Source organism: Epinephelus moara, chromosome 20 (genome assembly GCF_006386435.1).
Source record: "Epinephelus moara isolate mb chromosome 20, YSFRI_EMoa_1.0, whole genome shotgun sequence".
NCBI lineage: Eukaryota > Metazoa > Chordata > Actinopteri > Perciformes > Serranidae > Epinephelus > Epinephelus moara.
In genome coordinates, this window is record NC_065525.1 from 6,915,264 (window position 1) to 6,932,297 (window position 17,034).

General features: G+C 40.1%; 2 protein-coding genes across 3 annotated transcripts in view; both read left to right on the plus strand.

Moving 5' to 3' along the window:
- The window catches only part of tango6 (transport and golgi organization 6 homolog (Drosophila)), a 32,681-nt gene extending 23,382 nt beyond the window's left edge, over positions 1–9,299 (plus strand). Inside the window, exons 16-18 of the mRNA XM_050073777.1 lie at positions 1,646–1,797; positions 3,615–3,728; positions 8,346–9,299. Of these exons, the coding sequence (XP_049929734.1) occupies positions 1,646–1,797; positions 3,615–3,728; positions 8,346–8,522 (443 nt within the window). The 3' untranslated portion in view covers positions 8,523–9,299. The remainder of the gene's footprint in view (positions 1–1,645; positions 1,798–3,614; positions 3,729–8,345) is intronic.
- Positions 9,300–11,246: 1,947 nt separating this feature from the next.
- The window catches only part of has3 (hyaluronan synthase 3), a 33,472-nt gene continuing 27,684 nt past the window's right edge, over positions 11,247–17,034 (plus strand). For both annotated transcript variants that reach the window (XM_050073654.1, XM_050073657.1), the window contains exon 1: positions 11,247–11,411. The gene's annotated coding sequence lies outside the window, so the exon portion shown is untranslated. The remainder of the gene's footprint in view (positions 11,412–17,034) is intronic.

A 17,034-nucleotide genomic window follows, 5' to 3' on the forward strand; every position in this document is an offset into this window, starting at 1 on the left:
GAGTTGGACTGCAGCTCTGCACTGCTCTCTGCTACGCTCACGTTTTGTCATTGATGTATTTCACTCAGCTGCAACCCATCCATGTGTGACTGTGTGTGTAACAAGTACATGCGTTGTGAACCCACCTGTGAAGGCGCATCTTACAATCTGAACAATGCGCTTTTTAAATAACAGGAAAAAACTGTGCCGTTCTGACTTTAGACCAGGTTTTTGTTGGTCAGTTCAATCAATTTCTGCTGCCTCAATATAGTAATACATCAACAATGCCTGTGACAGTACCTAATTTTGAGACCTACACTCCCATGAGCACACAGCTGGGTGCGAGTACGTTTGTTAGTTACACAATGTGGCTGCTGGCTGTGAAAATGACAACTGCATTGGTCTAAATCCAGCCTTGACAGTTGCACTGCGCTGTGCACCGATTTGCACTAGGTGTAACATAGGGCCCTAAAAGCTCACTGCTATGCTAGCAGGTTGGTGGAACTGTGTTAAGGAATGGCAGTATTTTGAGCTAAATGCTAGTATCAGCATGCTAACATATTCACAACAGCAATGCTAACATGCAGATGCCAAGCAGGTATGTTAACCATGTTTAGATGTTAACATTTGATAGTTAGTACTAAACATGAAGTGCAATTGAGGCTGATGGTAATCTCACTAGTTTTGTAAACAAATTGTCCTCTGGGATGATGACAGCATGTATGTCTATCAAATTTCATTTCAATTCATCCAATCCACAAATGTCTGCTGGTAGTGCTAGAGGAGAAGTCAGGGGATCATCAAAGACAGTAGGCTTCGTCTTCTGTGGAACAAAGATGTCTGTGCAAAATTTCATAGCAATCGATCCAACAGATGATGAGATTTCACCAGTTGAGTACACAATATGATCTGCATCAAGCTGACGTTAGATTTAAGTTAGATATTCACTAGCTCGAGTTGAATTTTTATGTCACTGGGTCCATATTGTTTGTATCTGTGACTCTGATCAGAGGTTTGGATAGACTATATGACTCATATTGATATTTAAGGTTTAATAAAGCATATGCTGTTTGGTTTCAGAGACTCCAAGCTTAACAATACTTACTGTTGCATTTGATAAAAATATGCATGTTTTAAAGAAGGTCTTGAATTTCTGTACCTTATGTTACATAATCTTGTGCTCGCTTTGAGGCCATCGGCAGCCAACAAGCAAAAACAGGTTAAGCAGAGGTTAATGGATGGGTGAATGCACCTTTCGCACCCATTCCCCTTTCCAATCATGGAGGCAGGATGACTTTCAAGCTTGTGAACACCAAGAAAGCAGCAGGACCAGACGGTATCAGTGGGCAGGCTGACCAACTAGCACAGGTGTTCACATTGATATTCAACTGATCACCGGCTCATAGCCACGTGCTTTAAGAAGTACACCATCATTCCTGTGCCCAAGAAAACAAGACCAGCCTGCATGAATGACTGCCGCCCAATGACACTCATCTCTGTAGTGATAAAGTCTGCTGTCAGCTAGGGAGCCAGAGAGCTGACATTATCCATAATCAGTCTGATAAATACTAAGGTTCTATAGTTTATTACTGTGAATCTATCCCAAATGTACAACCTGGGAACTAACCTGTCTGCCTGATCTTCTTCCCCTCTCTTTTTTCTTTAGGTGAACTGGCACCCCACCTTGGCCGTCCTCTGGTCAACGTCTTCCTGCAAGGAACCAGGGACCCAGACCAAAGCGTCCGGGCCAGCAGTCTGTCCAACCTGGGGGAGCTCTGTCAGAGACTGGACTATGCCCTTGGAGTGTTGGCTCAAGAGGTGAGAAGGACTGCACTGACATTAAACCTCTCTTTTCCTCCTGGAGGTGCTAGGTTTTTGCAACAGGAACTGGAAAAAAGACTTGCAGCACATTGTGGCTACAGAACGTACTAGTCCATCAAAGTCATAGATCAGGACACATCAAATATAGGTCCAGTCAATGGTCAACTCCCTAAAATGAAAAAGAAGAAGTTGCCATGGTATAAATGTAACAGTGCACTCTATAGTGTACTCAAATGAGGAAATAACAGCTGAGGACGCACTTCGACTCCACACACACACACACACACACACACACACACACACACTGCACTGCACTGCACTGAATGCTTTTGTAGAGGCTGCAATAAACATTCTGCTGTTTTCTACATTTAGCTTCTTTTTTTTTCTCCAGTATTATGCATGTGCTCACAAATGTTCGCTTGAAACATCCACCTGAACTCAGTGATGAACTGATTTGAATTTGATGTTACATCCACCCCCATGTGCAGGGGTGATTGTAGCAGCATGTGTTGCATTTTATTAAACGCAATTCAAAATCTAGGTTAGGGCTAGTCTACCTGTCTGCACTGCACAGACTGTAGAGATAAACTATGATACGCAAGTTTAATGTTACATAGCTTGCACTGTAGAGTCATTTATTTTATTTCGTCAAAATACTCCCAAATGTCACTCTTATGCCTGGTTGGCATTCTGCCTATAACGTTAGATCAAGTGAAACATAAACTTTAAATATAGAACAGGGTGCTAATGTCCATCCCAAGTGTGGTATATTGCAAAACTGGTCAGATATTCGCTAAAATGCCGGGGCGATGTGATCACAAGCAGCAGATTTCCACCCACACAACACGATATGTTACTGTTAACGGTGTAGACACGAAGTTAGAAGACACAGCTGAGGTGGTGCACTTCTTTGTTGTTGAAATGCCTGAGGTGAATTTCAGTTCTGTACGATCCTGCTCAGTGTCTAAGAAGTCAGAGTGAGGTCATTCTGAGGTCAAGAGTCAGATAGAAGCAGGTGAGGTGGTGCAGATTTTAGGTGAGAAATTAGCAAATCATGCCAACGAGACTTTAGCTTTGTTGTTGGAAATCATCTCTCTAATATAGACCATTTGAATGTCCTCTGAACAAACTCTGAGTGGAGGAGCGTAAGGCTTACAATAATTTGTCTGTTAAAAAAGGCCATTTCTCTGTGTCTGTGTTTATGCACTTTGATCGGGGTCTGAGTGAGTTTACAGAAACTCAGCCCACATTTACACATGTACAGAACATTCCAGGCTGCTGCAGTGGTCAGAGGCTCAAGTAAGATGTTGTGTGTGTGTGTGTGTGTGTGTGTGTGTGTGTACTAGGCTGCTGGCATGAATAAACAACACTGTCAGCTGGAAGAACAGGGATGCTTATTCATGAACCTGCCCACTTTTACTTTTTCACCCTGACTGTGTGTGTGTGTGTGTGTGTGTGTGTGTGTGTGTGTGTGTGTGTGAGAAAGAGAGAGAGAGAGAGAGAGAGCGTTACTGTGAGTGTGTGTGCATAGAGAGGCTGATGGCCCATGTTGGTTTCGATGTCTGACCAATACATCAATCGATCCAGTTTAGTTATGGTCCTGACCTCAGCAGTGTCGGCCTGCAGCTGATTGACAAACGTGACAAATGTGTCATGTCAGATACAGCACAGCTTCAGATGGTGTTGTGTGCTTCACCTAGATATTCACTAACTGTATTTCCTCTTTTTGCCTATGTCCTCGTGTTTATAGCCCTATAAATGACTGTGAATATCAATGTTGGTGTGTGTGTGTGTGTGTGTGTGTGTGTGCGCAGCTCAGCTCCTGTCTGACTGCTCTGATAAAGACAGAGAAGGAGGCAGAGGTGAGGAGAGCTGCTGTCCATGTTATCACCCTGCTGCTCCGAGGCCTCAGCGACAAAACCACCCAGGTACACACACACGCACACACACACACACTCACAGCTGAATATGCATGAAAGCCATACACTCTTGCGCACTATCCACTCTACATCAAACCATATATTTCCATGCATAAAGTATACACTATGAATGTGTCATTCTGTGCTTTTTTTAAATGTTTTCATAAAGATTTAATGACTTGAACTAGAGCTTCAAAGTGTTTGTTCTCTCTGTTAAGCACCCACCTCCTCCCTCCGTCCAACAACAGGAAATAGCTGGTGTTTCTGATAGGGAATCACTGATTTTGAAATTCTGGGTAGATACCAGTACCGATGTTTCAAATAATATGGCCGATATCAATACCAATGTTTTTATATTGTTTATTTTGTTTTTGTTGTTATTTATTCCCTCATTTGTGCCAGGAAAACTACGGAAGCATATTGCATTCACTTGACAAATAAAAAAAGCCCTGTTTTTCTGAGTAATATTTTCCCTGTTTTTCGCGGTAATTTCTTTTCCTGAACGCGGAGACGAGATACTTCAAAATCTTGGGAGAAGCTCCCACCTGGCACCTCCAAGTGACCCCTGCATCCCTGATTTTGTGTTTAGATGGGCGGATTTCAGAGTTTAAAAAAACTCCCTACGTTGCAGAACCAATAGTAAATCCGCAGGGCGGTCCTTCGGTGGGTCGCTGAACTCTTGTGCTCGACTGCGTTAAAAGTTTTAAACAAAGTCGCTGTACGTCCTTCATTTCCACAATCTTGTGGACTGAGCACACGTTTGATAAAACAGAGTTAAATCTCTCGGCATCCATTTTCAAGCTCTCTGTGTGTTTGTGTCCTTGCAGACAAGAATAGTGGGAGCGCACATTTCCGGGAGGGCATGTCCTTTTCAAAAATGCAAGAGGCATTGCTTTGTTGCCGGCTGTTTTCTCCGGTGTGTTAAACACACTTTAGAAAGGAGTGTCCCCAGACTATCAGAAGGCGGAGATCTCTGATTGTCTGGTGGCGAGACTATTACTAACCTAACCTGTGACATTGAGCGATAGGCCTGCACTAGAAGGATGCAGTCAAAAACATAGCTATATTATCATACCCTGTGTGTATCTAATTACGTGCCTTACCCTTATTGATCCCGTAGTTGAAATTGTCTAGGAGCAGGAGCACAGATGTAAAATACATCCATGAGCAGGATTCACCATGGATGCAGGGGTCACTTGCAGGTGCCAGGTGGGAGCTTCTCACGAGATTTTGAAGTATCTCGTCTCCTCGTTCAGGAAAAAAAATTACCACGAAAAACAGAAAAAAATTACCACGAAAAACAGAAAAAAAATTACCACGAAAAACAGAAAAAATTACTCAGAAAAACAGGGCTGTTTTTTTATTTGTCAAGTGAATGCAATATGCTTCCGTAGAAAACGAATAAATCTTCATAATAAAAATATACATATGTATATATACATATATATATATATATATATATATATATATATATACACATTATCTTTGAGTGAGCACAAATTCAGTCACACATTTATGAAACAAACTTTAATACAACCTTTTACATGAAAAACATCTTAAAATAACTTTAAAAACAACTTCTGAAGATAAAAGCCATTTTACTATATGCGATATATCACAATTCCCTCTCTTATATCTATTTTATATTGTTATGTAAACATCAACAACTATCTCCTAAAAACGGCCGTAATTATTCAAGTTTTTTGCTTAAATCTTCATTTTACAAGATTACATTAAACACATCACAAGAATGTTATAATTTCCCTGTGCTTAATACTCATTGTTACTGAATAGAGCTTGAGCATATCATAATGAAACTCAATGCAACCTCTGTGAGCTGTTGGTTCTGGCAACGGGCTGCAAAAAGCTGATGTTTACTAGCTCTTCTTCTGATGATTTTAACATGGATTTGTTGCCCACAGTGTCGCATATTAGGGAACCAGTAAGGTGTGTCCTCTGACACATCAATATTGAGTTAACTGCATCCTTTTGTCCCAGAAGTGTCCCGGCCAAGATCTCTGTTCATCCCCAAGCACATTTTCTATTGTCTGTGGGAGGACGGGACTCTAGCTGCTACTAGCCATCTTGTCACACAGCAGTGAGATCACAGATCCCAGCTGCCAAACAATCATTGTGTTCTTCTCGTACCTGCTCACTAATTTAATTTTGTGGATGTCTCGAGTGTTGCTTTTTAGCCTGCGCAAAACTGATGCGACTCAACAGAAGGACATCGGTAACTGCCATCAGTGAATGTCAACTTATTGCCAATAGGCCGATGACAGTCAGCATATCGAATATCAGCCAATGCCAATGTTTAGCTGATAAATTGGTGCATCCCTAGTTTCTGAAAGTTTTATAGCTGATAATATTCCATCAGGACTCACAGGTGTGTTCACTGCCATTGTGTCAACGAACACACAGGGCCAAAAGGTCGGAGTGGTCAGTGGGGACTCATCTCCTCTGTCAGAAGGATCAACTGAAAAAATATATAAATGAGAGTTTTCTGGGACAAACAGTGGAATGCTGGAGGCAGAGGCAGGCTGAATATTGCTGTTCAGGCTGTGTTTTTAAGAGCGAGAGGCTGTTGTTACAGAGGCTGACAGGTCCTTTAATCTAGTCTCAGTTTCCCTGTTGTCACCACTGAGGTTATAGACTAAATATTAGCTTCTCATCAAGCACAGGAAGGAGACTCACTCCAAACAGCATGTTTCGGAGTCACCCCAGTTCTCTGTTTCCCGTTACGTTTTTGTTGATATCTGTGTTTAAGTGTTGTTCTTAGATAGTCGGCCACAGGGTCCAGGCTAATCACATCACAGCTGCTTGGACTCCTAAAATGGAAGCAATGAGGCAGGACCACTGACTTTATTTTTAATAAACTGATCACTGTGTAGGTTTGAGGGTACAACGTGTCACTAACTCTGAAAGTTTATGTATTCACACCACTATAAGGCAAATAAACTCAAATTATCATTAACAGGTTTAATAAGTTAATGATATAAAATTATCAAATTGTAAACACAAACATTCAGGGAATCAAATTTTCAGATGACAAAATAGATGCTTGATTCACTGGTAACGTGTAGTGCTGAAACAATTAGTGGATTAATCAATTGTTGACACAAAGTTAATCATTAGCAGTGTTGACAATCACTTCATTTTTTGAGTTAATTATCAAGCTAAAACAGCAAACATTCTTTGGTCCCAGTTTCTCCAGTTTGATGAAGCATCTGGAAGCATTTCTGGTCACAGGCTGGAGGATGGAGGAGCAGCATGGGAGGAAACATAATTAACCGAATGGAAAGCACCCTAAGATTAGTGGCTGTATTTATCAAATAAAATATTACATACTCCAAATGCAACAGCAGGACTCTTTTATGTCTTTGTTGGAAGACAACAGAGGTCTTTGTCCGTAGCATACTTTATCATGCACAGACAGTACACTGAGGGACCAATTTATTATTGGTTTGGCTCTTTTCATGAGTGTAATGGTGATAAAAGATAAATTAGCATCAGCTTTATCCTTTCAATTACATCACTGTAGTGCTACATAAATTTAGAAGAGTTATATTGAGGTCATCTAGGAACAAAACCCAGTGAACACAGTCTCTCACCTTTAGACCCAGTCTCATATAAAACCTACCAGTAGTGTTAAAAAAACTGAAAATAAATTCATTATCCTCCTGTGGCAGCCCAGTGGAAACACTCCTGTATGTGACCTGCCGGCTCGAGGGTAATACGGCTCTTGAGCCACTGCCACGACTACAGTCAGCTGACCAGCTGCTGGTCCCAGGCCATGTCCTGTCATTACTGGAACAGCTGGAGGAGGGCAGCACCAGCTGTACGTGGCTAATAATACACAGTGACGTGAGAACAGACGAGAGGGGCAGACCTGAGCACCAATGTTAGACCACAGGGAAGAGGAGCAGGCCAGGTGTAGTTGTGTGGATGGTGGAGGAGGTGTTGCATATCTTTTGATGTCTTTACTTGCGGTTCAGGAACCGAAGACATTTCATCATTATAATATGAGAGTGGGAAGTCTCAGCCATTACTGTTGGTTTTATCTCTAGTCTTTCTGTGGATTATCTCAGGGCAGGAGGGATGTACTACAGAGCTTTTATAGGAGGTCACTGATTTTATTCATTTTTGCTTTTGTTTTTTCAGGATGGGGTCCTATAAGGGAATCACTCTTAATACATTACACTCTCTCAGTAAAAATATATTGCCAAAAAAAGCCTTGAAAAAGATTATTTTTTTAACAACATTAAGGTGTTAATGCCATTTCTCTTTGCAGAATGACAGATTCCTATGTGATCTGTTAAATTTTTTGATTAACACATATCAACAGTTAATTTACAGCTTTCCTTTTCCACGCTCTGCCACTTTATACTTACCAAACTTTGAAGGGATATTCAGGTTGCATACAACTTGGGTTGGCCTTATTTTGTGTCTTTGTTTTAGCTTTGCCCATCAATTCTATCAGCAGTCACTGAATTAGTTGCCAAACTTACTTGGATGAGAAAACTGGAGCAAACAGTAACAACAAATTGTCCGTTGTAAAACATCTATCTGAGTCTAAAATGTCGCTTCATCATTGTAACCTCTTTCTCTCTCCCGTGACTCCTCCAGGTTCTCAGTGATGTATTGTTGGACTTGTACCGAGCTCTAAAGTGGGTGGTTCGCTCAGACCCGGATGACATTGCGGTGCTCCATGCCCAGCTGGCTCTGGAGGAGCTTGATGATGTAATGAAGAGGTTCATCTTCCCTGAGCAGAAGCTGGAGAAGAAGATTGTTGTCCTGCCATAGAGCTCAATTTTTATTTCTGTGGGGTCCTCATAACCTCTTCATAGTTTGGACTTTATTTTTATATGCTGTGTTTATAGGCAGCACTAGTTCTGACTCCATGTGATGTGGATTTTATGGTAGAGCTACACTCTGAAACAGCAGCAATTAAATCCTGCATGCATGCCAAGACTTTAAAGGGTAACTTTGGTATTTTTCAACCTGGACCCTAATTTCACATGAATCTATGTCTAAGTAACTAATGGGGACAACATTTTTTGACACTGGTCCAGTTTTAGTGAGGACGCTGCAGACGGTAGCCGCAAAGCAGGCTGCAATGTGTTTATGCAATGTGTTTATTTAAATGTAGTCTGGTGGGTTTGGCAATTGCAATTTGGGGCTGTGCCTGGTTAAACAAAGAGATTCATACTCTTTAACAAAAAGGTCTTGCTCTATAGAGATCCTTTCCATAAGTCTTCAGATGCTTAGAATAACAATCTGAGCCTGTCAGTGGCAAAAACAAGCACTTTCAGTAGACGCGCAAATGCCCCAAGTGGTTGAAATGCAGCCAGTATCGTGGCTGCCGGCTGCAGCAGTCTCACTCAGTACTGGACTAATTTCAAAAAACTGTTGTTCCCATCAGTCACTTCAACACAAAAAAGTGGGAAAATAGGGTCCGGGTTGAAAAACACCTTACCCTTTAAAAAGATGTTACCCTTTAAAATAAGGTACAGTGACGCTAGAGCATCGTGATCCATTGTGTCACCAACAGTCCACTTCCAAAATAAAGTTTTAAAAACATGTTGTGCCGAATTTTTATTATTGAGTATGTGTGAAGCATCCATGTTTTCACAGACATGGACATAAACTGTTGAGTGCAACTTGACTTGTATGTGGAGGCGTACAACGGTTTGGTGGTAATTAGTTTTCTGAAGTTGCACTGTAAAATCTCAAAACAGTTGGGAACAGATATGTTTTTTGTAACTTACAGAAAGTCACTTGCATCAAAGGAATAGTGTGTAGGATTCAGGGAGAGTTGGTGGCCTTTAGCTGGGAGGATTGCAGAATGCAACCAGCTGAAATTTCTCCCAGTTGAAGTTTAGTGTACATTGTTAAGGAGGTTTTTAGCGGGAGAGAAATTATCTGCAGAGGTCTCTTCCTCTCCGAAACAAACAGACCAGGTAATTTAAACCAGGAAAAACACTGAATGAAGCAGTTTGTGTTTAAAAAAAATCTGTGTTGGGCTACTGTAGAAATATGGTGATGCAACATGGCAAACTTCGCAGACGAGGACCTGCTCCCTGTGTAGATATAAACCGCCCATTCTAAGGTAACAAAAACATAACTATTCTTATTTTCATTTGATTATACACTAAAGAAAACACTTACTATATTACATTCAGTTTCTGCCAATATTCCCCCTCAAACCTACACACTGAACCTTTATCGTTACACAGATCAGAATAGCTGAACTCATGTTGTTTCTGGCCAGGATGCTCAGAGCAGAGGATCTACTCGCTGTTAGCTAGCTGTCACTGAACCCTGGGCGACATGGGAAAGTGCATATTCAACGCAAATTGGTTGTTTGACCAAGATTTTGCAGCATGGCTGAAACTGGTAGGTACAGGGCAATGCAACAGAGGCTTGCAAAAGGTGCACCCCACATGCAGGGTGAGAAGCACAAAATCGCTAACAACAAATGGCAGGTTTTTCCTCCCAGTTCTGTTCTACCCTCGTCTCTGCCATGTCAAGAAAGTTCATTTTTTTCAACATTTGATGTAGATCACCTAACTTTTAACTGGTCCAGAAAGTAATGATTGTTACCACAAACATTTGGGCAAAACTGTCCCTGACTCTAAATAACTGATATTGGTTCTTCTTGTTTTTTTGTTTATTGTCGTTTTGTTGTTTTTTTCCCTTAAAATTTGTTTTTGGTTATTTTACAATCTTAAATTTCATTCCGAATGGCATTAAAAAGTCTTAAATCTAGCTTGCCTTAAGCCGTGCCCCTGTTGTTACTTTGGTTTTCTTCACAAACTCAGACTTGTTCAGAGCTGTGCTTGCATCTTTATGTCTTTGAAAACATGGTGGCAAACATTAGACATTTCACATATTAACACTAACCTGAAGTGGAGACTGGACAATAGTTGGACTATGTAAACAAGGTGGGTTTGAACAGAGTCGGGGTTACAGAAAGCAATGAGACATTCCTTCTTTTGTGTCATCCATCAGGCAATAGGCTAACAGAGTATGAGGCATGACCTTCTCTGTGTGAACGTACAGCTAGCAAACATTGGGGGCGTCAGCCTTGTTTGCATCCCATGGATATTTCCCCCAATGCGGAGTCAAGGTATCACTGTGGTAGGCAGTGGAGAAACATGCGCTCTTTCATCATGCTGGCAGATTTAGGTCTCTCCACAGCACTGCCACCAAACTATGGCTCTTAAATCACACATGTCCTTACTCTGGAGGTTATGTATTTTCTCTCAGTGCCACTTAAAATAACCTGCTGGGAGATTTTTTTAACTCCAACAGTAAGACATGTTTATCTTGTTTCCAGATCAAGACAACAACCTCTGAAGAATCTGCTTTAAATGAACAGTAAGAAAAAAGGACATTTCATAGTGAAAAGACTTTGATTTGTTTAACTTGGACAGCTGAAGCATCATTTTGGCAACAGATAAACTTTGGACTTTAGATTTTCTCCCCCATCATTTACAGTGAAAACACACAGAGGGAATTGTTAATGGTCAGTATGGACAGGCAGAGCTCTTTCAGTGTCCACAGAGGCACTTATTTTTGTTTTAAGACAGACTTTAAGGATTTGTAACCTAGTCATAGTCTACTTTTATACTAAACTTATGTGGATGAACAGAAACCTTACCCAGAGTCAAGCATGTTTAAAGAGTTGAGGTGAGTAAAATCTCATACACTAAGGCCTAAACTGGAGTAAAGTAAAATATAGTTGAAAGATTTTCACATGAATTCATTTGACTGCAATATTGCAAGCAAATACTTTCAATGTTTCCTTACAGTATGTGGTTGTTGTCTTAAGTTCAAATTTACTGGGCTTCATTTTTTGAGAATGAGGCATTTTACAGTTATTTTGGTCAAGGTCCCATTGGATACTATAAATGGAGAACTAAATCAGAGTTCTCACACAAACACTTTGGCTCTATAGTTGGAATTGTTTGAATAGGGAGAAAGAACAAAAGTGGAAGCTTTCATCATCCACTAACTGATTGAACATTGATTTTGGTTAAACATTCTTAGCGCCCAAGTTCCCAAATTTCCCTCAGCTTGTTGTTGTCACAGTCTGAAGTTGACTGTACCTTGACTCTTGAGGGAATCACTACTTGTATGTGTAAAGTGACACAAAAAATACTTTTTTCATTGGAGTTGGGGGAATATAGTCATATGACTTGAGTTGAGTAAAACCCAAGTTGCAAATTTGAGGACTTTACATTTGCTTGACTAATGTTGTGTTCACACGGGGCATGAATAAAACAATTCATGCAAGTGACTTACATGTAAAGTCAATGTATAGATGCGATTAAACCCAAATTCAGCGGCGCATGATGGACGCAACGCAAATGACTTGAATAAAGCGGCATGTATCAAGCTAGTAGCGCAATATCGTGTCATATGCTTATTCACGAGAGGTGAAAAGTCTAAACTTCAGTGACCAATTTGCGGCACGATAGCCAATAAGCACTGAGATCCTCCAGGGATGTATGACTTCGAGGACGTATCAGCAAAAGTTCATTCATCGATTCAGTAATTTCACGCACGTATGATGCAAGTCAACACAAAATATTTTAGCATTCAAACTTGTGCGAGTAACGGGACATGAAAATGTACCTATGGCTAAGCCACGCCCCCTTCCACTCACTTGGACAAAATATCAACATTTAGTGACCGGCGCTATGGCAGGTGTCACAGTACACAGCATTTTGCATGATTTTTGGAGACTGTTACGTGTATAGATTTGAAGGTTTGTTTGTTTGTTTTGTGTGTGTCTGTCTCTCTCTTCCTCTTTTTCAAAACCTTCATTTTTTGTTCACTTATTTAATCAAAGATTGTAAATAAATCTTTTTTTTTTTGACTGCCACACTTCCGCCTTGAGTTCTTTCTTTATTGGTTGTCAGCGTTATTGTTTCCATTTGCTTCTTGTAAAGAGAAACGTAACAGAGACATATTGATCAGATGTCATTGAGAAGTAACCAAAAGGGCCTAAACTGCGCATTGGAGGGATATATTAATCATTGTATTGTTGAGAAGGTCGATGAAAAGCTTAAATTACAAGCCAAAATTTACAGGTCCCAGTGTAAGCGTGATAAACCGCATCTCGTTGCCACTGAAGTTAAGGTTTTTGGCTCAGAATATGAGAAAAGGATAACGGCCTTTTTACCATCTTTACCAAGAGTGTCTCTGCGTTAGTTTGGTGCTGAATCATTCAGCATAACGTTTGCCAACCTTTGTTATCTCTGCGATTACAGATAAGTTAATGAAGCTAAGCTCCAGAAGTTAACGTTAGCTTAACTAGAGCCCTCTGGACAACAGCTAACAATGATGTACGATCACCAAAGTACAAAACTAGAACAAAATAGGCTAATGAACTCCCAGCAAACAAGGTGACATGATGAACAACGCAGCTAGGAGCTAACATTAGGCTAACTATAGCTAACGTTAGCTAGAGATGTTAGAGATAACTTTATATTTTTTTCCAGTAAAGTGACAATATGTTGCCTCAAACACAATGTTGACTTACCTTAAAACAGATGTAGACATCCTTGTTAATCTTATTCACGTTGAGTTGATGTTGTGGTCTACCGCACACTTTTATCCAAAGGAGACACTTTTCTTGGTTGAGATGTGGTTTAAGAAAGGGTAAAAAATATACCCTGTCGCCCAGCCTCTCAGGATACCTTGTGTCGGAGTTGCATGTACCCCATGCACACCATTTGACCATTTTTAAACTTCAAATCTCCGAAAAAGCTCATAAAACCAAACAAAACTGACTTTCTGTAATGCATTTCAATGAACGTCCAGGCAGAGAATGTCCGAGAGTATGGAATGGCTATACGCACTGTGATTGGCTCATTGCGTTTGAAGGCGGGGCTTAGCCATAGGTCAATTTGCATCTTGTTGGTGTGAACCATAGGTGTGAACACAACATAACGAAAAAAGATGAAACTCTGACTTGGTATTCACACTTGAAACTTGACTCACAATTAAAAAAGATGACTTGAATGGACTTGACTTTTTCTTTTAATATTTGAATGTTTCTAGTGATTGAGAAGTTACGTTTGGTTTATCAATGACTAGATGTCATAAGTGCAATGCAGGCAAACCTGACAATCTAGGACGCAGGAGATCAGCAGAGGCCAAGATGAGGCAGCTATCATAGAGGGGGCTAGTCCAAAAATAATACAATTTGGATATGGATTATGTTGTCTATGAAGGTAGTGAGAAGAGAACAGCAGTATGCAAGGTCTGCAGCTCAAGAATCAGTGACAAAACCACAAAGGTACAGGGATGTGTCTTTTAGCTTCTTCCTCTCATTTTTTAACTTAAAAATTACAGTAATCTTGCTGAAAATGTTGAAAAGCATGTTTCATCTTTAACTTCATTCCTTGTTGAGATCAGATTATCTTGTACTCACTTAACTATTCATAGTAAAATAAATTATGACCAGGGGTGCCCAAACAAGTTTTGATGAAGATTTTGGATTGTGCAATAAGGCATGCCTGTTTTTATATTTCAGTAATTGTTGTAACGATCTATAATGAATAAACAAATTCTGAGCACACCTTAGAAAAGCTCAGGTTCCGTCTTGCAGTACTCTTATTCCCAATGCTGATCCTTTTTTCTTACACGGCCAGTTGGAGTTGATTTGCCACAGTGACATCGACTTCACCAATGCACTGATCCGTTCCACTTCAGACGAGCTTCTGTGATATTGTTGTAATAATGTTTTGCAAGAGCCACATACAGCCAGCAAATCATCTGTGGTTTTAAAAGTCCAGTGAGCTCCTCCAGAGCTAAAGTACAGTCAGGCTTCAACTCTACAACACCAATTATCAACTTATGCTTGTCTATTTAATCACTTAAAGTGAAATCACACAGTGAACATATGTCTGGTTTTTGTGGTGTTTTCTTTGGTAAAAAATATTCGCCATTTTAATGACAGTGCTCACCTCCCCATGTACAAATGTTCCACCAAAACAATTCCCCCACAGACACAGACACTATTTTGAAAGTGCCCTTTGGTGCATCCTGGATTTAGCACCACTAAAGACGATTGTGATTGGTTTAAAGGAATATAAACAAGCCAGGCAGAGCATTTTGTCCACTTATAGCAGAATGATAATGGGTGCTTCCAGACAATTCTCGAGCACTGACATAGTGCTGAGGCTGGCTCCACTAGACCAGGTGTATTCTAAATAAAGTCATAATTTTTTCACATATACTCTCTTATACAGATCCAAAACATCATACACTTCCAACTGAGCTCCTTTGCTCACTATGCACAGCAGCATTCACATGTCCTCCCCTGATGTTTTACTTATTTAATTATTTTCTGTTCTGCCAACCTAAAGATGACAGTAAGTGAAAGCCATATTAAAATGCCAAGAGACACCAGAGGAAGTTCCTTGCAAAGCATTTCTGCCTTCCAGCAACTTAAAGTCAGCTTCATACTGCCCTGCCTGCAGAGTACTCATTACAGTCAAGGTCAACAGGACAGCTGTGCCTCTGGGAAAGACAAAGGTTTGTTTGAATATTAGCTGACATTGTATTTTAATAGGATCTATGTTACACAGATTTTTACCATCAACCTTGTTTTCTGCAGCTGGCAACAAAGGATTTAAAATGCTAAATGAAATGCTAATAAATTGGATCAGAGATTTTAATCCACTCAGCATTTTGAACAAGGTCATTCCTAGTTTTAAACAACTGGATACCCTTCCAACATGCTAATACTGCCTAGTGCAATACACAACATGGAAGGCATCACTAATGAAGTCTGCAGTGCTGATGGGAGAAAGCGAGCTTTACTTGGAAGAGAACAAAAGTCCATTCCAATCAAACTTTTGTATTTAATCAAGCATGGGATATATTGTGTTACTGTTGGATTCAGCTACAGGTCTTTGAGTAATGACGTAGGAAAAGTCATCCTAAACGCCAACCATTTGCAGTAGGACCCAAAAGCTCTTTGTCCCCCCCTTTCTCAGCATTGTCTATGTATCGAAATAGATTTTTTGCAAACACAAATCCAAAACATGTAACTGAAACCAGTGGTTCCCAACTGGTCCAGCCACCTCGCCAGACTTATCCTTAGTCATTAGTTCAAGATCCACACAGTTTAATACATTCATCGTCATACTTGCATTTGGCCATCTCCTCGGGCTAGTTGGCTGTCTATGTCAAGTAGCTGTCCGTTAGTCACTCACTCTGCAGAAGGAAACAGCACTTCAAAATAAAAGCTCTGTGCCAGAAATTCACTGTACTTGAAAATGAATTTTCTTACGAACTTGACACATTTGCAAGTCGCTTGGACCTGTGTGACCCACCAGTTGGGAACCACTGACTTAAACTGTTAAATCAACCATTTAACAAGAAACATGTTTCTGACCTACCTCCAGTGGTATCAAACCATGCAGATAGTTTTAAGTTTTGTTTGCCAAGTTTTCAGATATTCATCACAGATTTCTGCCAATGGAATGGATGTGAATTTAGTTAGTGATGCAAAAAGCATGTTTATTCAGTTCCTATTAGCCTCCATAAATACACACCAATGACAGGGGAAAACACATCTAGATATAAAAAAAGTGCAAAAGAAATGTAAAATATGGCAAAATTAAAGGAAGGATGATAAAATAAATAGGTTTAAAAACGAGACTGGTTTGGTACTTAGCTCAGAGACAAAGAGATATGAAACATGTCCAGAGGATAATTAGAGTTAGATTGGTATTTGATTATTTTGCCTAAAATTAATTAGAATTTGAAGCTCTTTGTCGTTACAGGTTCTCTTAAAGGGGAACTACGCCCATTTTCAAAATTCAAACATGTTATTCCTTTGGTCTAAGACATGCCAACCATATTGTTTACATGAATAACTCTCTCCCAAATCCAAAATCTAGATTTCTAAAACTCAAATTTGTGATGTCATAGGGTATAAAGTCTGGAGCTGCTCTATAGACAATGAATTGGTCTGAGTATATGGGTACATTTTCTTTACATTTTCAGAATTGAGAGTACTACAATAGAATAAAGCTCATTTAAGTATAAAACAGGAAACACATATTCTGTAGCTCCACAGAATGAGCCTCCCATTCATTGTCTATGGAGCAGCTTCAGACTTTATACCAGAGATGGGACCAAGTCACACATGTGCAAGTCTCAAGTAAGTCTCAAGTCTTAACCTTCAAGTCTCAAGTAAGTCCCAAGTCATTTTTTCTTGGGCAAGTCAAGTCAAGTCAAGTCAAGTCAAGTCAAGTCAAGTCAAGTCACAGGTTGTGTCAAGTCAAGTCAA